We start from the raw sequence: 25,184 nt of genomic DNA on the forward strand, positions 1-25,184 counted from the left end.
TGATCCCATAAATGTGATGAGTGCATAAAAAGTAGCAGTAAGATAAGGTAGTATTTCAAAAGAACAAAAAAGGAACCTTTTAAATATTCCAAGCAGGGCTCTATTTTGTCTTGAATATTCAGACCACAGACTTGCCCTGTTCTTTGTTTCTATTTTTGTTACATTGGCTATATGTGTGTGCAGAGAATCCTTTATCTGTTGTTTCTTTTCAATGCTAATAGGATGTCAATTATTATTAGTATTATTTTAAGCAAAAGGGCATCTAAAGGGGAAAAAACCCAAACGCATACAATGCCGAATTTCCCAGGTTTATGTTTATAATATATGGTAATAATACCTTGCCACTTAGTGATCTCCATGCACTTTATACACGTGCTGAAATTAAATTTCACCATTCCACTGAGAGACATTCAGATGTTATCCTCATTTTATAGATGAGAAGACTGAGTCCCTGAAATCAAAGTCTCTGGTTATGCCATGAGCAAAGCAGCACAGCAAAAAAACCCAGCCCACATTTCTTGATTCCCTTTTCTGTATCCATGTCTTTTTCCATCTTCCTTAAATCAGCATCTATCAGAAAATATCACCAAAATAATTTGTGTTGACTCTCAACAGCATAAAGTACAAGAGGTGTGGTATGAAAAAATGGTCAAACTACCTGACAGAATGTAATTTTTATGTTTTGCAAGCCCCAAAAGTAGTGTAGCTATGGGGCTGTACTTTCCATATCTGTAATAATAAAGTCTACATTAAGGTTTTGAGATGCATCTTAATTTTTATTGGGTTATATTTATTTTCCTTAACTTTCCCATTTATTTAACACACCGTGCAATAAAAGGGGTCAGAGTCTATTTATACATTTCTGTTCCTCTGAAAAAGATGAGATAACTGGCATGGGAGCAGTCACTCTGAAGGGGATGCTTGCAAACAGAATGGGCAACTAAAATTAATTTTCAAATTAAATGGCCTTTTCTTTCCATTTCAACAGACACATAGATGAGTGGTCTCACTGCTTGCAATTTGACACGCCTGATATTCTGCACATGCAAAGCTCCAGAGTAGAAGGTATGAATTACAGGAAAGGAAATAAACCAAGTGTTGCACACTCAGGATGTTTGTGGTGGTGCAGTGGAGGCTGCAAAGTTAAAATAAAAAGGCCAAGCACATACAAATTCATGAGACATAAAAGGACTCTTGAGGTAGAAGGGGGGCATTGTCCCTCCCTGCTCTCCATGTATCTACATACTGCTTGATAAGCATATCTTTCATCTTCAGGCACACAGGAACTGAGCTGAGAAAATCTGCCCCAATGTGGAAAATGTGTTATCTTTTTCTCTGATGAGCAGTTTAGGAATGTTTGAGCTAATGTTGCAGCAATTGCAAATGTAACATCCATCTTATTTCCTTTTAAACCTTGTTTCTCAGATTTTCAGTTCAGTCATGCAATTACTGCTTGTGCATTTTTAGTGGGACTTCATTAAAATGTTGACTTCATGTGATTTCAGCAGCGCTTGGAATCGCCTTTCAATTTTGCAGCATTTGCAGATTTGATTGCAATAGCTGATTTATTTTAATCCCTTAAAGACTATCCTTTTTTCCATGTCCCTGTGGAAAAAAGAATAACTTAATTTTACAGTTATTTCTTCTGTCCTTTTAGTTTTCTTGTGATAGTTTCTGACAAATCTTTCAAAACTGTTTCAGGCCAAATCACTGATGGGTGCATATTGGCAGTGTGAGATCAGAATCAATAGAGCCCTGGCACAGCATGCAATGTGAGATTCTAGGGGGTTATACTATCCATTTCAGTTTAAGGAATACTGAAAGTAGTTGAAATAATAGTCCCTAAAATTAATCAGGTAGAAGCCTGCACAAGTGATGACCCAGATGCAAAAAGAAATGTTCAGAAAATACCTAAGCCACTGGTAGATCTGGGGAGGGTGTTAGAGGAGGAAGCACCTGCCTATTAATTTATTCCTTACCCTGTTTCCCAAAGTATCCATTGTTACACATTATTAGATGTTGTGCTTATCTGGACTCAGTCTGAAATCTGGTTATAATGGTTTTTATATTCTGGTTCAAGAAAACAGCCCCCAGATTTTCTGTGAGACTGCATGTCCTAATTGCTTTGGTCATTGAAGTATCTAACAGCAAAATGTTTGTATATATTCAACTTTATTTATGTCAGAGCCTCGCTGAGTAAAAGCTAGAACAAGAAACCAGGGAAATGAAATGTATTTGTATATTTCTATCCATGTGTAGGATTTTTAAAAATTATGAACAAGTATTTCAAAATTTTCAAAGTGCAAAAGTGTAAGGCCTGTATTGTGACAGATTATAGTGGGTTTCCTGTGGTGAATGAAACTGCCATGGCTGATGGAAAGAAAATCGGTGGCATGAAAATTACTGTAGCTGCCCAGTCTTTGTTCCAAATGGGCTTTAACTGCACATTCTTGTTTATTACTCTCCTGCTGTGACAAATACCTGCAACCCTCGGTGTTACTAATGCATTTGAACCCTAAGGACCTCATTTCTCAGCCATGGCTCAGGTTCACTTGTATTTATCTGGGTGAATAGTTCTTTAGATGTGAAATTATTAGACAATAGTGCCCAATAGAAGGGATAGAGAATCCAGCCCTTAGTTTGTCCTTGGCCCAGTATGTTTATTAGTTACCTGGAGGATGGAATGGAAAGCATTCCTGTAACATTTGTATGCACTGCTGATATGGTAGAGCACCAGCTTAGAATTCAAAATTATCTTGAATGTTAGAAATACAGTCCAGGAGAAGATGAGGGTACATAGAGACTGTTGCAAGATAAAACATTTAGACAAGAACAATTCAGTGCAGAAAGGCATGACAGAGGACAGCTTGCTAAATAGCAGATAGAGCAGAAAATAATCTGGGATGTCACAAGCTGAGCATGAGTCAACAGTGGCCTGGTGTTGTGAAAAGGGAAGCGCCCGAAAGCAGGGACAGGAGGTGGGCTCTGGGACACACAGCCCCTCTCTGCTCATCAGCAGGGCTGGGGATCAGCAGAACCACTCTTGGGGTGCTGCCTGAGAAGATACAAGGCAACTGTCTGGAGAAAATCAGCAGAAATAATGAGAAGATCAATGAAGAAAGTAAAAGAATTGGATTTTTTTTTTCAGTCTAAAGAAGAGGTAAATGAAAGGCGATAATCTGCTTTCTTTGAAACAGAGAGAATAAAAGGCAATAGACTTGATTTTAATCAGGGCAGATTTTTCCATTTTAAGGAAAAAATGAAGTGGTAGGGATAGGCAAGTATATTGTGATGAATTGCTGTGAAAAGCAGTAAAGCTCCAGCATGGGGGATTTGTGTCTGGATGAGTGTCAACCCAGAAAGGCAGGTCTGATCAGAGGGACCCCATGACCTCTTGAGCTCTGTCCCAGCTCTGTGTTTCTGGCATCTCTCTTGTGCATTTTGGGAGTATTGGCCAGAACAAGTATTATTCACTGCAAGGGCTGCAGAACTGCCTTCTAAAATTAGACAGAGTGTCCTAAGCAGTGACAAAAGATAAATGAGTTCAAGGAAAGACATGGTGGTCATGTGGTTGGCTGGCAGAAAGGGTTTGATGCTTCAGTGCATGACACCAGTTCTGTGTCTGAGATCATCCTTTCTGTAAAATAGTTTAGTAAGGGCAGGAGACCCATTTATACAGAAAGGAATTAAGTGAGAAAGAGCATGCACACGTAACATATGGAAACAGATCCACTCCTGTCCTATCTACCATCCTTGTGCCTGCCCACCAGTTCTCACCTCATATAATTACACCTGTGTGTTGTCTTAGAAAACATATTCCCATAGAAGTTCTAGTTCTTGCAGGGGTCAAAATGGGGATAAGCAAGTCTGTTCTCACCATCTCTTTTCAGTGTTTATATATCTACTTATTTATTCTGTGGCTTTCCGTCAAGCATAAGCTCACTCTGAGGTAAGCAGCTGCTGTATTTATGTATGTGGGTGTGTCTGGGAGGTTGAGCACACTGAAGACAGTAAACAAATAATTGTAAATAATAAAAGTTAAGTTCTTGGGCCAATTCTTGTGAAAGTGGCTGTCTAACAGTGTGTCTCAGAGCTGCCTCTGTTCAACCAAACTGAGATCCTCTGTGCTCAAGTTCTCAGTGCATGTATGATCATCACTGGCTATTTATTTGTGTTGCCACATGGTCTAGGAGCCTGCAGGAATAGTGGCTAAACACAGACCACAGTAGGCTACTCCCCACCCCAGAGTCCAAACCTGAATTTGCTACAGGAGCTGTAGAGCAGCTGGCTAGTTTTAAAAATAATTTTCTTACTTGTTTCCCTCCTGTCCTGCTCTGATTTGCAGCAGTGCATTCCCCAAAGGAAAGATTAAGGGGAATCAGCTCAGTCAATTTTCTTAAGGTACAAATCCCATCACACTGAGTCATTGTACCAATTTGGTGCTGGCTGTGCAGATTCCAGCATCTTCCTTTGCCTACAGCACAATCTGGTAATTATTACTGAATCATTTGAAATAATCCAGAATTTTGATGTGATTACCGTCAATGGCACTAGGTAATATGATTTCAACAAGCTAAACACTGATATGGTAATCCTTATCAGTTCTAACACCAAACAATTTAATCTTATCACCATGTGCTGATGAGATAATATATTCCAGTAGTGGCTTTTTATTAATATTTTATTGTTCCAAGTGGTGTTGAGATAAAACACCAATATGGTGAGTTACAGTATTTTGTTAGCAGTGCTGTGCATCTGACTGAGAGGACATTTTTGAAGACTCTTAAATGACTTCTCAAATCTATGTAATGATCTAAAAATCCATCTGATTGATCCCTGCCTAGAAGTGAGCACTTACGGGAGATTTGAGAATACAGAATAATTTTTCAGTTCTTTGAGCATGAAAATATTTCTAAGAAACTTAGTGCTGCTTAGATGTTTTACTTTGTAACAGCTCGAAGGTCGCTGCTTTTGAAAGATCAGTTGTCCAGGAAGTCTCCTTGGACAAAAAAGAATAGTCAGTCATGCAAATTTTATTATGTGCAGAGCTCCTTGGCAGAGAACAGGAGAGTCCCTGGTAACTGCCTCACTCTCTTTGGAAAAAGCAAGAATAAAGAGCAGGTTGTAGTGATGATGGGGAAGGTTCTTAGCACAAGGACAAGATCTTGGTCTGAAGTATTTGGTTCCCTAAGTTGATGTAAAATGTTTGCTTGGGGTTTGAAGAGTGGCTCTGCTGCAGTAAAAATGAGATTTTTCCATTTTCATTTCCTAAACTTTGTGTAGACATTTTGCTTCATAATACCACCTGCTCTCCCTGCATTTCCTGGCAAGCCTGGATTTAATAGCCTCCTTACATTATCTGGATTCCCTGCAGAGGTTTGGTACAGGCAACGAGTTGCCTTTGGCCAGCCGTTCCCATTCCAAAGGAAAGTGGACTTGAGCCAACCCTGGAAGTGATGGTTACTCTGTCCCGCTCAAAGGGGGTCAAAGGTGGAAGGAGAAAGAAATGGCTTTTCAGCAGCGTCACCAAAAATCCAATATTGATTTTATGACTGTACTTGATAGCTGGAGCTAATTTAATCCAAATTTTAACTTTCTGCAGCATTTTGGCATTTACTTACCTGAAAACTCCTCCTTTGTGCCAATGCCTTCTAGCTGTTGTTCCAAGCAGCTTATAAGGGGAGTGGGGACTAGCAAGTTGTGGTTTAGGATGACTTCCTCCAGTTTGCTTTCCTCCCTCCCCAGGGTCAAAGATGCTTTTTGTGTGGGATGGATGCTGTTGGGGCTGCACCATAAGGGCCCATATGTGAATGTGGCACAGGAAAGTGCTGGCTGCATTCATGGTGCTGAGAAGCTGTGGTTCCATTTCTCCTCTGGGAGCAATAATCAATAATTCTGCTGCTGAATTTGCCTCTCCCCCATTCAATTAATCCAATCTTACCAAGTTCAATATGGGGTAAAAGCTATTGGTCTGATTCAGGAGCATCAAGAAAAATTCTCAGCTCTTGGATTACTTAATCAGTCCTAAAGACCAATTTCATACTGAAATAATCTTTAGGCAGAGAAGCTTCTTTCTTTAAGAAAAAGTATGTGGAGAAGAGCTTTAGCAGTGTAGTTGTTACTGAACTCCATGGTGTTCCTTCCTGTTTTGGCTTGGAGATTGCTGCTTTGGCAAATCCCACTGGCTTCTTACATGGCTTGGAAAGACCCTGGTCTCACAGGCTGCTACACCATAGACCCTACCTTGTCCTCCCATGAAATGGGCCCTCTGCTCCTGACCAGCTGAATGAACTGAAGTGGGATTCTGCAAGGACAGCGGGAGGCCCCTGCCACGGTTTGGGACTGTAACACTGTGCAGCTCCTGTATTCCAGCACAGAGAGAGGGAAAGGAGATAAATGACTCCAGTGTTTGTTTGTTTGTTTTGCCTAAAGAAGGTTCTTTGTAAGCGTATTCCACATGAGGATTCTTCTATCCACGTAAATAGATCCCTTGTGTCTGAATTTAAGTCTCTGTATATTGTTACTTGTGCAATGGCTTAGAAATACTTTGGAGGCATTATCTGGGAGCTTTTATGGCTTCTCTCACATATTTCCTCTGCCTCCCTGCTCCCACACATCCATGCACACACAGTGAGAGATTCAGGGTCAAATTCTGATCAGACTTCTGCTCATTTTACACACACAAAACTCTCTTTTTGCACTTTTTTATTTTCTGAATTTCACCCATAAATTACTTTTGGACCTGCTAGATAGTCCTTGGTAAACATTTGTCCAACAAGAGATGTGCTACTGAGGACCTCAGGCTCCAGAAGGAGTGACAAATGGCCAGATTTGGAACCGAGAGCCTTAAAACACAAGCACCAGTCCATCTGCGGCTGGTTTCCCTGCCTGGTGGGGCTGTTTTGTGAAGTTGTTACTACAGAATCACAGCAGTGCCATTTATTCTTGACACTATGTGTTGCATTGCAGGGACAGCCCTAACAAATCACTTGCATCTGTCATGAGCACATTTCCCATTTGGGTTACTCTTCATTTAAAGCTCTGACTGGTGGCATGGAGCAGGAAGAGAAAAGGCCAGATGTTTCTCCTTGAGCATCTTCTGATTGTCTCTCCCTCAAAAGTTAACCATTCCATGGTTTCTTTGGCTTCACATTTTTATTTAATGTCAGCATTGGAAAGTCTTCAAGATTAAAATCTAAAGAAAGCATTTTCTAGCTTTCCTAGCAGAACACATTCCAAAATGTGGCTGCAACAGAATTAGTCTTTACTTCACAGAAAAAGGATATTTGCTCCACTTATAAAAAAGGAAATTAATTAGTAAAAATTACTACTATAAAATGATCAGTTTTTAACTGGTGGTTAACAAGAGGTGCCTGCATGGACTGTGTGAAGGTGATATATGTGAGGCCTGTCTATCTGTGTGAGTCCTTTCTGCGGTATCTGGAGTTTTCAAAGTCAGAGACACAAATAATGCAGATGCTACAAGTCTGGCAGTGCCACTCTGCTGCAGAGCCAATCAGTGATCCAGCCCCTCCAAAGCAATCAGAGATGTGCTCTGCAATTAGGCCCCAGGTGTAGCTGTCACTAATGAGTACTGGCTCAGTTCTTGAGTGTAAAATAATAAGTAAGTTCCCTATTATGAGAAAATTGATGCTGTGGGCCATGGATTCAGCAACATGAAGGATAGTAGTCCCCCCGTGAAGTCCACTCAGTCCAGTCTGTTGCCTTCTAGATTTACATTTATTTACATCTTTGGCAAGGACTGCCAGATTTCTTCCTTCTAGAAATTAAAAAGCCAAACTTGCAAGACATTTAAATATTTCTGAAATAAGTGAGATGTAGTAGTAGCATGTAGGAATCCTTTAGATACATTTTGTGGCAATGCTGGATGATAAATGGTATTATGTCCAGAAGAGCCCTCCAGAAAGGTAATTCTCTTCCATACCCATGCAGAGTGAACCAGGCACAACAGAAACCAGCCACCAGAACACCCAGTACCCAGCAAAACAGCTTCAGCCAAGCACTGAGCAGATGCACTATGAGCTTTTCAAGGCAAACCCTTCAGGTTTAGTACTCTCCAACCCTCATTCAGCTAACAGAAACTTCTATGGCTCTGTTTTCTGGGAGTTAATGGCTTTCAGTATGACTGCTATTAGCACAGGTCACAGCATTGCTAATAGTTTCCACCAGTTTCCTTGACACGACTTCTGTTTTCATGTGTGAAGGTTTCTGTCTCAAGTCAGCAGTGGTGAGCCCTGAGTGGTTTGAAATCCTGTGGTGAGTGGCTTGGTATAAATGGCTGTGAACAGAGTGTGATAATACCCATGTGTGCATAAACTGGGCTGCAAGCGTGTTGTTGAGGTTGAATGGTTTGTTCAGTGAAGAAGAAAAAGGGAGAGAAGCTTGAAGAGCCCTGGAGATTCTCCTTTGCCTTACTGTGGTGATGCAGCACCTGCTTTGGCATCTGAGATTCCCACCTCCAAGGTGTTCTAGCCCTGGATCAAAGCAGTTGGCTGTCACAGGAGCCCTTTGAAGCTTGTTCTGCTACAGGAAATGAAAAAGAAAGGAGCAGCCAGTGCCTCAGCAGGGCTGAGCATGAGGCACTGGCTTTCCTCCAGCAGTACTGGTTCTTCTTCTTAGTATGACAACAACCTGCTCAGGCTACCAGGACTGGAGCTGTGTCTGTTCTCAGGCAATTCCTGGGGGGCAGCATTTTCAGCCAACCTGCACCCCACTGCCCAAGGGGGTATTAGGGCTGTGCAACTTGTGTGAAATGAAGTTGTGACAAGTCCTGTCATGGCAGCACTTCAGTTGTACAAATTCAGCTGCCGAGTGGGTGGGGGACTGGATGGGGGTGGGGGGTTTCCATTTGAAGTTTCATTTAAATACTGACATTTGCCAGTTATTACTGTACAGTGCATCTGAGCAAACTTGAATACTTTGCTGTTCCACACCTGAAAAAATAACTCCTGTAGTTCAGACCTCAGGGTAGTAAGTGTTGGCTGCTACTTACTTTTCAGTGGTAGCTCCTTATCTGCTTAAAGGTGATGCCATGAACCTCAATTAGTTAGTGCTTATACAGTGCTTTGAAATTATAAGACACTATTTACCTTTTAAGTATGATAATGTTTCTATAACATATTCTAACAAGTACATGCTTCAGTACACAGCTGCACTCAGCAGTAGGCCAGAAATGCTTCCTAAGGGAAATAAGCCAGCAATTTCTGTCTGCATAGCACAAGGAAATCAAGAAAAATCTTCATCAGTTTTAAATTTGTAGTGTGTATACCCTGAAAGCATGGATAGCTCAGATAAGAAAAACAGAGTACAAATAGCTGCCAAATAAAAGAATATTTGGTGTAGTATAAAACCTCTGTGCAGTGTAGAGAAGGGCTGGAGGAGGATGGAGCAGGTATAGCATCATTGATTTCAGTTATTTCCTCCAGTGTCCAGCCCAGGAGCTCCTGGCTGCTGGGAGTGTGCTGTGCAGTGCTATAAATGTTCTTATCTTTTGATGCATTGGAGACAAGGATGAATCTGACTTCCTCATTCAGCCTGTGCTGCCAGTAGTGAATTAAATGCCTTGCTGAATTAATAAGTCATAATGTTTTTGGGCTGGGGCCAGGGAGCTGTTGCTCTGTGCTTTGCATGCGAGCATGGCAGATATGCTATCCTGGGGATAGAGTGACAACTCCAAAGGATGCAGTGAAACGCAATCTGTATCGGACATAGAGAAGCCAGTTGGGCCAGCTGCGGGAAGGAGCACCCAAAAAGGTAACTGGCTCAGTTGGGTAATTCCCAACAGTCTCAAAAACTCAAAGCACCCAGCCTGGTTGTATGTGGGAGCTTATATTTTACAAATTTGAGAGCTGTGACTGTGGCACTAAGGTTTTACAGTGATGGCAAGTGGTTAGGAATATGGATATTCAGTTTCTATATTTTGTCCACTTGAGTCCTGAGTCTTTCCCTGACTCATCAGATCAGTGTGGGGTGTGGATTAGCCAGAGCTGCCACAGAACAGGGCTCTCTGGCATGGTTTGAGCACATGGCTCTGCAGACCTCAGTGCTCAAAAGATGCCCTGGTCATGCAACACCAGCCCTTTGGTGTCTCTGTCTCTGAAATCAGCATAAAACAATCCTGTGAGAGGGTCTGAGGACGCAGCAGCAGCTCAGACAGTTTGGGAGGATGGGATGAGATGTGGGTAGGACTGCTGGGCTGGGGTAGGGGGCTAGTTAGTGACACCCCCACCAAGCTCTTGGCTTGCTACGGCTGTAATCCCACACTCACTTGTGCCACTGGCTCCTGTCCAGTCCTCACCCTGGCTGGGCTATCCATGCCTCACACCTCGGCTCCCACTGCCATCCCAGAGACAACGAGGATTGATGGGTGAACCACTGACCAGCTGGCCCTGGAACACAGGCTCACAGAGCTGCAGAGAGGCCATGTGCCGGCACAGAGGGTCTGCAGAGCAGCAGATCATCTTTTAGGAGTTCAAAATAGCTTTAGAAGAACAAATATGTCTCAGAACTAAATGCTTGGTGCCACCTGCAGAAATAAAAGGAGAACTACTCATGCCTGTTTGCTGCTTTTCTGACAAACAGCTCAGTTCCAGAGAGAAGTGGTACAAGCACAAAGCTGTCCTCTGCATTCAGATTTCATCCTGCTTTCATGGGACTATTTTCCTTAAAAGCCTCTGATGCAGCACAGCCCTTCAGAAATCATCCACTTGAACACACTGCACAGCTGAACACTGGAAATGAAATAAGGTTCGAGCCTATGTGGAGTGACTAAATGTAGCATGCAGCACAAAAGGATGCTATGTAATATCTGATCTGGAATTTAGCTCTAGTGGGCTGTGGCAGAATGGAATAAATCAGGAATTATGAATACTTCATGTGAGGTGGAGGGTGCATTGACTGCAGACTTGGTAAAAGCTGGTGGTTTATTTACCACTGGGATCTTGGAAACTGAATAAAAAGACCAAATACCTCCAATTTCAGTAATGAGAAGTGAGGGTGTATGTTTCTCTTTTGTTTTCCAGCCAAAACAATGGGCTGCATGTCAAAGCTTGTACTTGCAGAGGCAGAGGATAGAGGATTTGGGTGGTTTGTGTGTCAGTGAGAAAAGGAGTCATCTAATGGACTCCTGAAATAACAGGAGACACTTGGGTGTAATGACCCTGCTTTGGAAATTATGAGGAGGGCTTGGTGCTCTTCTGTGTTCAAGGAAACAAGGTTCAGTATTGTTAAATATCTGACTATTTTTCAGTCTCTCTTCCCAATGGGAACAATCCAGTGAGGCCCTGTTTAATACCTGCTATAAATCAGCTGAACATGCATACTTCTGACTCAAGCAGGGTCCTGTCCCCTTCAATTATCACTCCTCACATACAAACATTAAAGCTAAACTGAATTAGAAGTGAGCTGGAAGAGCACAATTAAAAGCTTGCTTCAGCTCCCAAATGCCCTGAGCAGAGCAGATGGGACGTTCTGAGGGGCTGCAAAGATATATCCGTTCAGCAGGGGTCAGATCCAGGTTTAGATTTAAGCATCTTCTGGGTCCCAGGAATTCTAGACACACTTTTGACCAGAGCCTGTTTCTGCCCAGAGCAGTGACAGGCTGGATGGGGTACTCCTGGCAGAGAGGCTTCCTTGACCATTCCTGAGGAGAGGTTAGACCCAGGAGCAGCACAGGTTGGAGTTCTGGCAGCACAGATGGCAATGGCATAAATGTCACTGCAGTTAAGTGTGGCTTTTCTTCTTTCAAAAAGGACATTATCCTGGATGCGTAGGGAAGTCTCTTATTTAAACCTTATTCTCCACAGTCTGAGCAAAGTACTTGCTCTGAAATGGGACAGGGGCATTTTTCCTAAAAGCAATGCTACTGCAGCTGGTAAATCACATTAGGACAGTTTTAGGTGATAGTTAATGTAAACTAGTGTAGAAGAGCGTATTGAAAACCAGTATATACAATATTTCTATTTATGTATACAGATTTAATATGGATATTAGGAACTTTTTTCACTGAAAGGGTAATCAGACATTGAAATGGGCTGCCCAGGGCAGTGGTGGAATCACCATCCCTGGAGTTCTTCAGAAAATGCTTGAATGTGGCATATGGAGACTTGGATCAGTGATGAACTTGGCAGTGCAGGGTTAACAGTTGGACTCATCGTAGAGATCTTTTCCAACCTTAACAATTCCAACCTGTATGATTCTCTGATATCCTCCAGGCATCTGATGAAAATGAAAAGATAGCAAAAAATGCTTTCATCCCCTAAGTCTGTTTCTCCTATTCTGACAAGATTGTTTACATCAATATGATTTCAGTAATATTTCAAAATAGAAATCTGAATTATATTGAAGAAGTTTATATCTTCATTAAGATTTTTTTTAGGATCTCTAAAATGCAACCTTTCTATTGCCTCAAGACTTAACAGTAATTATACAACTGAAAATGGAAATAATTCTGAGAAAGGGCATAAAGAGATCTTTGGGGTGGTAGTATTGATTTTACAAATACACAGTGTAATCCTGTTGCTATTTTAAACAGCCTGCCTCAACTAAAGAAGGAAAAATATCAGAAAATTTAGAAAATGTGAAGAGGAAGTACTGCAGAGTGAACCCAGAGGATTGCTCAGAGAGGAAATGACTCAGGCAGTTGCTAAGTAAAGGCAGCTGCCTATTTACAGAGGAATTAAAAGAGTTAAAGGAGAAATTCCCAAACAAAATATCCTGAGCAGAGTGTGGATGGCAGGAGGATGCACTTAGAATAAATGTGTCTGAATCAAACCACAGAATTGCCTGAGGTTTTCCCTGTGCTGGCAGGGATAAAACAGCCACAGCCACGGGGAGGAATCAGAAGCCACAGGACAAACCCTTCCAGCCTCAGCAGACACTGGCGATGTGAGCACTGCTGTGCCGTGGTCTGGGTGAAGGAATCCCTCTGGCAGCCAGGACAGGAGCCCTGCCCATGCCCAGCCTCGGGGCCCCTTATCCTAGCGTGATAGTGAAGGTGGGTTGAGACATTGTTGAAGAACATTCAAACGCTCTGGCCTTCATCCTTCCATCCTTCAACAGCGTCCCATCTTCCTTCTTGTCCCTGCACAACCAGGTCTAGTGGGAAGAAGCAATTTACGTCCACTACGTGCTACGTGTCTCACCTTATTGTGTGTAACTGCAAAGCTTTTTCACGGTTTTTGTTCGTATCATCTAGCGAAAATGTTATTGTTGCTTTAAGAAGTTCCCCAGCCACAGGGAATGAGAAAAGCAGTGATGATGTGACACACTGAATTCAGGCTGTGGAAAAAATCTTAGCTATGGCACTTCGCTATTTGAGTTTCTGTGCGTTGGGGGTTAGGTTTTTTCAGGGAATTTCTTCCCATTTGTTGTCAGGGAGATGGCAAATAGACAGCGATCAAGGGACAATAGAGGAAGCCCAGTGCCTTGACATACCCTTGTTCTGGGGGACAGGGGGGAACGGGGTCTTTTTGGAAGTTTCTTAACCAGGGGTAGTCAGGCTTTGTCCGGCTTTGGAGAGGAGACGGCTGTGGGTTTCGGGTGCCGAATTTCTCCTGCTCAGGGAGAAACCACTCAGCTGCCGCGCTGCTCCGAGCATCGCACATGGGGCGGGGCCGGCGGGGGGCAGCGGCAGCCACAGAACTCGCAGTGCCGCGGGCGGCAGCACAGCGTACAACGTGCAAAAAGTGTAAAAAGCCACGGCGCATGCATGGGCGCTGCCGAGTCCCTGTGATGCGCACATTTCCAGGTTGCAGCGCCGCTTTTCACTCACAGGTGGCACCGGCGAGCCGTTCGAGTCACTGCACTCATTTCGTGCTGCAGTACCGCCTTTAGCCTGCAGGCGGCAGCACCGAGTCACTACACAGAGCTCCTCTTCCGGGAGAGCTGCAGCACCGAAAAATAAATGTAAAAATATATAATATCTGATGCTGACCGGCACACGGACACCTCCGCGGTTGTTTCCGGAGCAGCGCTCATCAGACCTGAATTACGGAGTGCTCCCATAAACTCCTCAGTCACCAGGCTGATGAGAGAAGCAACTTCTAGCTAGCATTGGTAGATAAAATCTCTAATGGCAAAGCAGGACTAGTGAGAAAACAGCTATCCTGCACCTTAAGCTGGAGAAGGAATTCTGTTTCTTGGCGCTTTCAATTTAACTTTAGAAGGCAAAACTGAGAAGTTTGGCTAGGTTACAACCTGTCATGCTATCTCCTTTCCCCTTCTATTTTCTAAAGCTCATTAGAGGGGATCTTTCTTCCCCCACATTTATTTCCTTAAAGTTTCTATAAAGGTATAATAGAATTGTAGCTAAGTGTATCCTGTAAATCAGAGAGCTGAGTTTTACCATCTGGGCTGTGGCTGCTTCTTAGTAGCATAAGCAAGTAACAGATGTGAAAATACTCTGCAGGAAGAAAGTATGACATGAAACAAACATTTATTAAAAAGGACTGTACAGACAAATTAAACAGATCTCACACTGTTACTCCTACGAGGCACAGGAGTAAAATACTTAAAACACAGAAGCCAGTGAAAACACCAGATATTGCTAGAATACCTAAATACTAAAATGAAAACATATGCTGGAGGAATTAGGAAATGGTAAAATAAAGGAATAAAGCACTTTTATTTATTTAAAGTGCTAGTGAAGTCTTAATTTCTGGAGCAGTATGCTATTTAAAATAACACATCAATGTCTATTCTTTCAAATTTAGATTATGTAAGGTGAAGCCACTGTCAGGTTGAGTCAGGGTCCTGTTTAGAAAGCGAAGTTTGAATTCAGGAAGTGCAAGTATTTAAATTTGCCTTACATTTTCTCTACAGTTAATGGTGTCCTTGGCACTATTTTGGCACTAAATTTTGGACAACTAATCCACCCCAGCTCAGGTATGAAAATTTCTATAGCAAAGCATTTAGATACAGTACAGTGTTTGCATTCTTTTACCATGAGCTTAAGGTCGGTGGCAGAGCAAAAGGGTTGGGATTTTATTTATTTTCCTTTTTGTTTGGTTTCAGAAGAACTGGACTAGCCTTTGAGGCAAGTGATGAACCAGGAAAACACCCTGGAAACCATCCATACCAAGAGAATCCAGTTATTTTGTAGTCACTTGGATACTCTAAAAAACAGAATGAAAAAGACAGGGTTAAACCAGACTTTAGTAATATAAAAGCTTTGAGGAGGGTCTTACTGTTGCTATTCAGAGAATTTGACCCAAATAAGAATACATTAAAGCTAAGTGAAGAAGTATCCACAAAGACTTTTGATACAAAGGAAGAAGCCATTGTTGCTCCACGAAGCACAAATGCAGTAGACTTGTGGTACGAGCTGCACTTCAGACAGCTTCCTCTTCTGTCTGAAAACCAAGAAATCAATATTTCATAATTATTCCTCCAGCCTCTCGAGAAAGTTGCCTGGGAGAAAAGAGCCTGGGGCTGTCACGAGAAGGGTTCTTCAGTTAAACTTCCGTCATTATTCCGTGAGAGAAAAGAATACTCTTTCTCTATGAAAGACACTGCTTCCCTCCCTGCCCCCACTGCTATGGTCCCCTTATACATAATACATAATACATAATACATATTTTATCTCCTTGAAATAGATAGAATTAGAGAATATCTCAAGTATGAAGGGACCCATAAGGATCATTAAGTCACACTCCCTGCTCCTCACAGGACTACCTAGCATTAAACTGTATGGCTAAGAGTGTCATCCTGGTGCTCCTTGAACCCTAACAGGCTTGGTGCCTTGGCCACTTCCCTGGGTCACTGCAGCAGTGACTGACCACTCTCTCAAAGAAGAATATTTTCTTGGTATCCAATCTGAACTTCTCTCAATGCAGCTTCATTCTATTTCCTCATATCCCGTTGCTGGTCATCAGGTGGAGATCAGCACCTCCTCCTCTGCTTCCCCCTGAGGAAATTGTAGGTTGCAAGGAGGACACCCCTCAGCCTTCTCTTCTCCCAGCTGAACAAGCCAAGTGTCCTCAGCTGCTCCTCACAGATCTTGTCCTTGAGACCTTTTGCAATCTTGGTCACCCACCTCTTCCAGAACACTGTAATAGTCTGATGTCCTTCTTGCATTGAGGCATTCCAAACTGCAGCCAGCACTCAAGGCCTCACCAGTGCAGTGCAGAGTGAGACAATCAGCTGGCAGCGCTGTGCTTGATGCACCCCAGGTCATGGTTGGCCCTTTTGGCAGCCAGGGCACCCTACTGACTGATCTTCAGTTACACTCATTCTCAGCAACTCATGCTATTCATACGGCAGAACTTTGTAAAGGATGGGAAAACTAATTTGGAAATACTAGTATGATTGATGCAAACACAGTATGTCATATTCACTTAAAAAAAAATCAACAAACCCTAACCTTGTAAAACACAAGAGCACATGAGACTAGCTTAAAAAAGTAAAAATACAAAACTGTTGTACTAAATTAGTAAATGGTGCATCCTTAAGTATACTTCAGTTCAGAGATCTCCCAAGAAAGAAACAACTTGGCAAAGTAACAGCGAAGTGCGAGCATCTATGACTAACCCTATCTATTTCAGAACTGTAAGTTGAAGTTTCTACAAATCAATCCTTCTATTCACACTACTTCATTGCAGACCATTCACCCACTCCATTGTCACTACTTCTTAAAGTTATGTACAACTACCATCAATATATGCTGCTCTCATGTATGCACTTTGGTGGAGTCCACATACTGTCTTTTAACTCTATGTGCATTTTCCCTTCAACTCCATAGGAATTGTTCTGAACAGGGCATGCAGCACGTGACCACTGTGACATTTAAAATACATTTGTGCTACAAAACATGCATAATGCACTATTGCCATTTGGACCATGGAGTCAGACTATCTTCCATTATTGCTGTCTCACAGAGACTGATCCCTGTAATTCAGCAAGCAGAATCCACTTTTCACATATTTTCAGTGGCCAGTAGTCCACATTCTGTCTCTGCAGTTGACAGATGTTTATTTGGCTATGTAACAGTAAAACGCAGAATACCTCCTGAACTTGGCGTAAGTTTTAGGACTATATTCAATAAATCACTTGTGTACTTTGTGGCAGACTTAGGAAATTAATGGCCACATATGTGATCTGGCCAGCAAAATTGCATCACGTGGATTTATTACAGTTGCCAGGGTTTGGTAAAGCTCTGAGCAGAGACATGGGGTTTCCCTGTTCTTCCTATTTAACAAGCCAAATTCTCAATATAACCAACCACTCTAACACAATAGTAGAGAGAAACCTGGGCCAAAGAGAGAAGAACATGAACAAGCAGTTCCTGCGTCATGAAGCTACTGAAAAGAATATTTAATACTTGAGATCAATTTAGGCAACAGAGGTGGTCACAAAACTGGGATTAGAGATGAGTAAAATTAAGCTCCAGTTCTGTAAGTGGGTCACTGCCATCTTCCCCATTGGAAGAACTGTTGTTATGTTACATGGAACAAAGGGAAGATATACAGGGAGTGATCTACTCCAGATGCTTTAGTCAGGGTTCTTTTGGCACACAGGGAGCAAGAAAACAAACTGGCCTGATGTAAAGCTTACTTGAATATTACAAAGACAAAAAGATAGAAAGTTTTGGTTGAAGGAGGACAACAACACCAAAGCTTGTCGGGTCTGGTGAAATACATCACTTTTTGTTGACACTGTTCCTCATGCATGATCCTGAACTTCCCTATGCTCCAGTGGAGGATATGTCTGCCAGATTTTGGCTGTAGAAACCAGCAATAGAAGACTTGCAGAAGGGCTGATGGGCAGTCTGTGCACACAGAGATCTGGGATATACCATGCATGTTTCCTAGAGAACCATGGTGTGCTGGTTGGCCATAGAGCCTAGGAGGACCACTAATACAGTTAATTTGAGCCTTGTTTATAAATCAATCACTCTTTCAACTGCTGAAAAAAATGGCCTATTAAGATGTTAAAGCATGAAAAATCAGTTTTAGCAATTCACACATAGCCCCTTTCCAAGTTTAAGTCAAGTTTGAGGGAATGGTACAATCAAACTTCAGTAAATCAAAATCCACGTGTGTCGTTAATGCACTGATTTTTGGTATAACAAATCTCATTTTCCCTGAATATTTCCTGTTTAAAAAGAGTTCCATTGGATACCCAAATCTACCCAGTCTTATGAGACTGGAAAATAAATTGCTCTTCAGTGAAACAAACAGACAGTCTGCTACTTCAGCACTTCAAATAGTCTCCTCTTATCGGGAGAAAACAGAATAATCTTTTAGTCACATCTATTTTTTAAAAGGAGAACATAAAAGCATTTGTGGTGATCACATTTGGCCAATAGAAATAGCCTGACATTTAGCATACTTGGACAAAGAATTCCAGTTTGTTTAGGAGTACAAAAGATGGAACAATTGAAATGTAAAACTGTAGCACCAGTAATACTTACTTTCCTAAAACCAAATCCTGAAGACTGGAAGGAACTTAGAGCAGGAACATTGTGCTTACATTGCATTTAAATAGAAAACAATGAGATGGTCATACTTGAGTCTGCAAGTCAGTAAAGTCTGGGCAAATTTGCAGTTCTACTGAAGAATACTGGGACAGGTCATATAGCTTGTCAGTCTTCTGGATTTCATTCATCCTGTTTCCTCTTGGGCTTTTTGGGATTCCGAGACCGGCTCTTTGCTTTGCAGAGTGGACATATGGGTGCATTCCGATGGATTTGTTGGTGACACGATAAACATGCCTGAAATGCAATCGCAGCCTCTTGTTACAAGCACTGAAGTGGCATTGTTACATGGGTTATTGAGTATCATAATCTAAGTTACCATACAGGCAAAAATAAGGCTTCTTGCCTTCAAAGGCAAATTGATGCTACATTCTATACAATCTAGGTATATATATACAACCTGGATATAGATAGGTATAGATTTCCACTGCCAGGAAAGTTGGAATCAGGACACATAATTTTTCCATTTTTGCAAATATTTATAAACATAATGCATTCCAATGACAAAAGAGAAAAGTGCATTCCATCTCCTGACCTTCATTGGAGGTGGCTGCTGTCTGAAAGTTGCTGTCTGTCTGGTATCTTGCTTCCTCGCCACTTGCAGCTGTTGGGCAGCTGCTGCAGCTGCAGCCAGAGACTCTGGGATGGGAGGCTCTTGTGGTTCTGTCTGCCATTCTGCTTTCTGCTTTTCAAAGTAGCTAGACAAAAGAATAGCAAACAAAAAAATTGTAACCACCTTCTGGAGTATTTCATTAGTCTGTAAAGGATATTTTGTGTTAAAATACAGTGGATCACATTTCCCTATCATGTTTCTCCACTAGAGTCAAATTGCCTACAGATAGACTAGTTCATAAATAGAATATGTGGTACTTTCTTCTGCATTTGTACACTTCAGCCAGATTCCAGACCATAAACTTCTAAGGCATCTTGATGTACAATGGATATAAATCTAGTAAGATGAAAAATAGACAACCTGTATGAGGAAAAATAGACAACAGCTTCAAATGCACCTCTGTCAAACAGTTTTTCTATTTTATTCTGTTAAAATTAATAACTTTTGTGCACAATAGATTAATACATTCTTTGTAGTGTCAAGGTGTTTAGAATGTAAAGCAACAGTTCTATAGGAACACAACGGAAATCTAAAACAGAAGAGTAAAGTAAGAAAAATGACCAGTAGAATTGAGAGAAAGCATACAGCCAGTTAATGTTTGTTTTGGAGACTTACTCAAGGGACAGTTTCTCTTCCTCTTCACATAGGTCTGGCAGCCTCTGCAACCCCAGAGTCATTCTCAAGGCATCAACGTGCTCCTTTAGGGGCTTGTACTCCTCATGGAGGCGGCGAGTAGATTCCAACAGCTTGTTAAGATCATTCTCAGACTGCTTGATAGTGTTCTCCATCTGAAACAGGAGGTTGGGCATGTTTTTAAAGACCTGTTCTTCTCTGACTGAGCAAGAGACCGTATCAGAAAGGAGAGATTTTTCTCACTCAGGTTGGAAGAGATTAGGGACAATGCAACAGTGAAGCAGACTGAAGTTATTGGGAGGATGAAAAATGGGCAAAGAAGGAGCAACAGAAGGTGACATACAAGATGTGTTTTTGTATAAAAAAGGTGCACTTAACCTATATGACCTTCTGAACAACAGAAAAGGCAGGTACACAGGCTACAAATAAAGTTGGCAAGTGAGGAGCTATGGAAAACTCTCAAGAGACATTAAAAAGAGCTTATAGTAGTATAAACTAATTTTCTGTGTTTCTGAACACTGACTGGTAGAAGTTAACAAGCTAAGGAAAGGTTCCTGCTTCTCTTACTGCAGTAAATGGGAAAAGCAGCAGAGAAAAAGACAATCCGACTGGAAAAGGAGGGGAGGATGAAACAGGCTGAGGTTATGCAGCTGGACAGGGGAACAGACAATTGAAGTAATAAATAAATGCAGTCTGTACATCCAGTACATCAGTTGTACTTTTTTACTTGTGGGAGGTTTTTTCTTCTGGTGCAACACAGAGATACCTTCAGATCTAAAATCCCCATGTAAGTGCCCTAACATGATATACAAAATATATTCAAAAATATATTCCCTATTTAGCCCCTCTAATTAGCCAATCTTCCCCGTTTATAAATATTTTTTCTCTTATTTGTAATAATTGCCTTCAGGCTGGTGCTTCTTGATGTTTGGTGATTCTACTCAGTGATGAAGGTCAGCTCTTACTACCAACTTAAAAAATAATATCTATTTTCTCAAAATCTCTTAGTCCCATCTAGCTGCCAAAGTTTCTGTTTCTGGGTGCTAAATGAGAAAAGACTAACAGGAAGAATAGTTTTCTATGGGAGAGCTGGAGTGATATTACTGTGTCTGCTGGTAAAGTCATAGCCACCATAGGCTTGGTTATCTGTCCCCTCAGTGTAACAGCTCATTATGCCAACATTATAAAATACCCTGCCCTACAAAGGGAAAAAACCAATTATCCTGAGGTAAATTTACTTTGCACTCTTTGTAGGATCCCAGGATGGTATTGTAAAGTCCTTATTATTGAACCAGTGATAGTTCACTCATGCACAACTCCACAATCTGTGGAATGATTCATGTACAACTGTGTCTTAGACTGTCTGCAGCTGGGCTGGTGCATACCACATTAATGTCAGCATGGATCAGTCGTAGTTCCTCCACATGGGCCATCTTCTCTTGCAGCAGCAGGTCCATCTCCTGTTTATACTCCTTCAGGTGCCTCTCCTCAGACTCCAGAGCTTCAAATTCTGCTTTCAGTCGTGCCTTTATTTTCTCCATCTGCAAAGTCTTATTCCTGAATCCCAATGATAATTAAAGAGAGACAACAGTAAGTCACTGAAACATATTTTTTGTGATGTGTCATTTTATATGTGATTAGATAGATGAAAGAAGGTAATAGCAGCAATAGACAAGAGTGAGAATAAATGTGTCTGAGAGAAGGTGAGGTACATGGAGAATACTGAATTCTAATCCCAGCTCTTTTGCTGAGCTTTTCAGTGGTAAGAGAATTCTTGTACTGAATTACAAAATTAATAGAATACTGTCAAGTTTTAACGAAGCATGCAAAAAGCAGAATCAGTCTCTTGGACAATTACTTAGGGCTACACATTCCAAGTGTCATAGCTAGTAATATGAAGGACACTACACACAAATTCCTGGTGTTTTGCATTGCATGAACCGCAGTGTGAGACAGCTCCGGCCTTGTGGCAGGAGGGAATGGCAGAAAAAGCCTCGGTCCGGTGCGTCCCCAACACCAAGCCCCCCGGGGCTGTGGCCAGAAGCAGCAGGTAGGAAGATCTCCGCGGGATTCTCCCGACCGCCTCCGCGCCTTCGGACGAAGGGGAGGGAAGGGCAAAGAAGCCGCTAAGGCTCAGCTGCTCCCCTCTCGCCACCCGCACGGATCCTCCGCTCCCCGGCGGGCCCTAACGCCGCGCTCCGCGGGGGAGGGATGGACGGAGGGATGGACGGAGGGAGGCATGGAGGAATGGATGGATGGATGGATGGATGGATGGATGGATGGCTGTCCTGTATCCCGGTGGGGCTCCGCCGGTGCCTGCAGCACTGCCCGGCCCTGCCCTGCCCGAGGGCTCGTCCGCCCTCGGCTTTGGGTGTCAGACTCTGCTTTCCTTGCCATCCTCCCTTCTCAGCCCGACAAGGCTGCTGCCCGGGAGTGAGAGGGGCAAGACAACAGATTCAAGACACAGAGCCTCATGAATATGAAATACGAATCCAAAGGACATAAAAACAACCAAACACCCAAACCCTACAAGCCCCGCGGCCCGACACCACTCCCCCAGCCGCGCCGGGGCTGCTCAGTCCTTCCCACCCGCGCACTCCGCCTTCTCGTGTTATCACTCAGGGCTAGCTCTCTGCAAATGCACGACCATTACTGCCCTTCACTGCGCATTCCAGTGGCGATTCCCGGCAGCAGATGCTCCCTCCCTGCTTAGAAAAATGTATTTTGAGCTCTCATCGTAAACCCAGCAGTAGTTTTCTTTCCGTCGGTAGCACAATAGCTACTTTCAGATCGATGCAACTCCTCCGCTCCCCCGAGGAAAAAGCTGCTTCACGTAGCCGATGGGGCACAAAGCAAACATACCTGATCTCCTTGATGCTCTCGAGTTTGCACATTATTTCTTGTTCATCTGCCATGCTTTTCACTCCCGATTTCCACCTCCCGTGAAACGTGCAAAATGCCAGGGGAAAAAAAAAAACCCGAAACCAAACCAAAACAAAAAAACATACAATAGACACAATGTAGTCACCCCCTCCTCGCATATGGGCTCTGAGCCTGTGCGGTAGACTCTAGCGGGAGCTATGGGACTTAGAGTCCACGTTCCTATTGCTGCCCAGGCAGAGAAACGGCAGAAAGACTACAACACCCACAAGGCAGAGCAAAGCTCGCCTGCCCTTCTTCCTGCAACTACATTTTAAATCAATTTGTCACACCTCATTATGTCAAAGGTTGTTAGGAGTGCAGAGAGAGCAGGCGCCTTCCTTCTGAGATCTGTGCAATGTTTAGCATTTCGCTAAAATATACGCTAAAAGTCTGTTGTTGGGTTCGTGATTTTGATTAAAAGCTTTGACAAAAAGGTATGCTCTAGTCATTACTACTACAATGCTCTTTTCTACTGGATGCTCTGATTGCTCACCAAATCAAATTTTTACACTTTCCTGGAACAGATAATGAATAAGCAGCAGTTGTGAATAAAAGATGTTTTAGTTGTTTTCTCCATTATTTAAGCACTTTCCCCTATATTGTTGCGCTCTTTAATTAAAGAAAAAGGCAGATGAAGGAAAACATTGATAGGCAGCAGCACCCTCTTCATCACGCCACAACTTTTGTAAAGAAATTAGAACACGAAAGGTCTGATCCTCACATAATTTGAGTCAATTGCAAACTCTCATGGCCTTAAAAATTGAAGATTGTAGGACTGAGCCCTAAGTGAGCTGTTTGCTCAAAGGGGGCAGGCTCCTTCAATGCATGATTTAAATAGATGAACTAATTGGTTTGAGGGGGTAGAACACAATTTAGCTACAGTCAGCCAGTGAATCTTGTTGCTAAGACAGTGAGGGAGTGAGAGCATGCAGGGTGAGGATAAGACAGAGAGAAGGCAAATGCCCTTGAACAGGAGTGACGAGAATCCCAGCCTACTTTTGCACTGTTTATCCTATTTTTTAATTTCTGGTTTTACAGGCTAAGCTTAAAGCTGAGGGCAGAAAATGAAAATGCAAGTTCAACTCGTCACTTTACTGTGCTTTGAATGACATTGAGAAAACCACCAAGTGTTATAAATTAGTTGGAAGTTCTGAGGAAGTAAACTTACCCACAAGGATTAGCAATTATTTTTGTCTCCATGTTTAAAAAAAGGAGAGAAAATATTACATCTCCACATTTCAAAGCACTTCAAAGTGGTCACTGATACCTGCAGTTCCAGGACATACAAATTGGTATCATTCAACTTGTGCTTCATGGCTTTGGTCAAGTGTTTTAATGTCTGTGTTTTGATTTTTTTCCTATACAAAGTGGGTCTGACAGTTCTTTATATGATCCAAAATCACTACACTGATATGTATTATCTATTCTGGTGCTATTTATAAACTTTGATATGTGGGATCCAAATAATGATCAGTTTGTCCCAGCATCTAGTTCAGAACAATTCCAACTGGAAGAATGTTCTTTTTTTCCTCCCTAGATAATCATCCCAGTGACAGGAATTAATTCTACAAGTCTGGATGTAGTGATGCAATGTGGGACTCTTAGAACTATTAAATATTAATATTCTAACTGATTTTTAAAAAAAGTACAACATGTTTTATGAAATAAATAGCATTTAAAGAAATATTAAAGACAGTGGAGAAGAGCCCCTGGAAAAACACACAACAGAACTGAACTTGGGTTAATATACTGCTGGATTAGGTACAAATCACCACCATAAGCAGAATGTGTAGCAATGTTATAAACATAAATATCTGAAAATGGATGAGTCAAAGTGGTGCATCCCAAATCGTGAAGCTTGCTTTAAATTACTGAGTTTCTTAAATGGAAATAGATTATTTCTGTATCCTGTTGGGATTTTGAGCTTTCAAAATATATTCTTTGCATTTGCCAGATTTTTTCCTATGAGTGGGTCACCCCAATCGTATTGGCCATTTCATATTTTAGGGGAAAGCTGGTATTGGTTCCAGGATACTTTGAGAATCTGAAGGAACACTGAAACTGATTGGAAGCAGCTACATGCCAGCCCTGAGATCTTCAGAGCATCTAGTCTTTAAATATCAATGTTTTCAGCAAAGCTTAAAGTATTTGCAAATTTTTGTTAATCCTGTGCCAGACCATCCACCTATCTAATGATTTAAGTATCTGCTTGTATTAATCTTGGCCCATCGCAAAGGTATGCCTAAGTATACCTGCATTTAGTCACGTCCTTTATTTCATCCTCCACCCCCGTCACCTGCAAAATTTGAGAAACATAGTATTTTTATATCCCTCCTGGCACCCATCTGCCCTCCCTAAGCCTCCTCATCCTGTTTCGACAGGGGGATCGGATGTCCGTAAGGGACAATGCCAAGGGACACTCTCTCCCTTTTCTCATCCTCTTCCGGAGCCACACTACATAGCCGCCTCGTGGCTCCTTCCCACCACTCGGTACTCCCCAGCGGGCAGCCGGTGGTGCCGTGC

The 25,184-nt window shown here is 42.2% G+C and overlaps 1 protein-coding gene across 1 annotated transcript; it reads right to left on the minus strand.

The window, feature by feature from the left end:
• Positions 1 to 14,438: 14,438 nt before the first annotated feature.
• On the minus strand, positions 14,439 to 24,890 carry ZC4H2 (zinc finger C4H2-type containing). The gene is made up of 5 exons (XM_085060587.1): positions 22,602 to 24,890; positions 21,125 to 21,296; positions 19,722 to 19,894; positions 19,029 to 19,191; positions 14,439 to 18,730 (listed from the first exon to the last, which is right to left on the minus strand). Exons 1-5 carry the CDS (start codon positions 22,778 to 22,780, stop codon positions 18,617 to 18,619), a joined length of 801 nt encoding a protein of 266 aa, XP_084916713.1. The 5' UTR covers positions 22,781 to 24,890; the 3' UTR covers positions 14,439 to 18,616.
• Positions 24,891 to 25,184: the final 294 nt, after the last annotated feature.

The sequence above is a fragment of the Lichenostomus cassidix genome, chromosome 4A (assembly GCF_008360975.1).
Source record: "Lichenostomus cassidix isolate B80296 chromosome 4A, HeHo_3.0, whole genome shotgun sequence".
NCBI lineage: Eukaryota > Metazoa > Chordata > Aves > Passeriformes > Meliphagidae > Lichenostomus > Lichenostomus cassidix.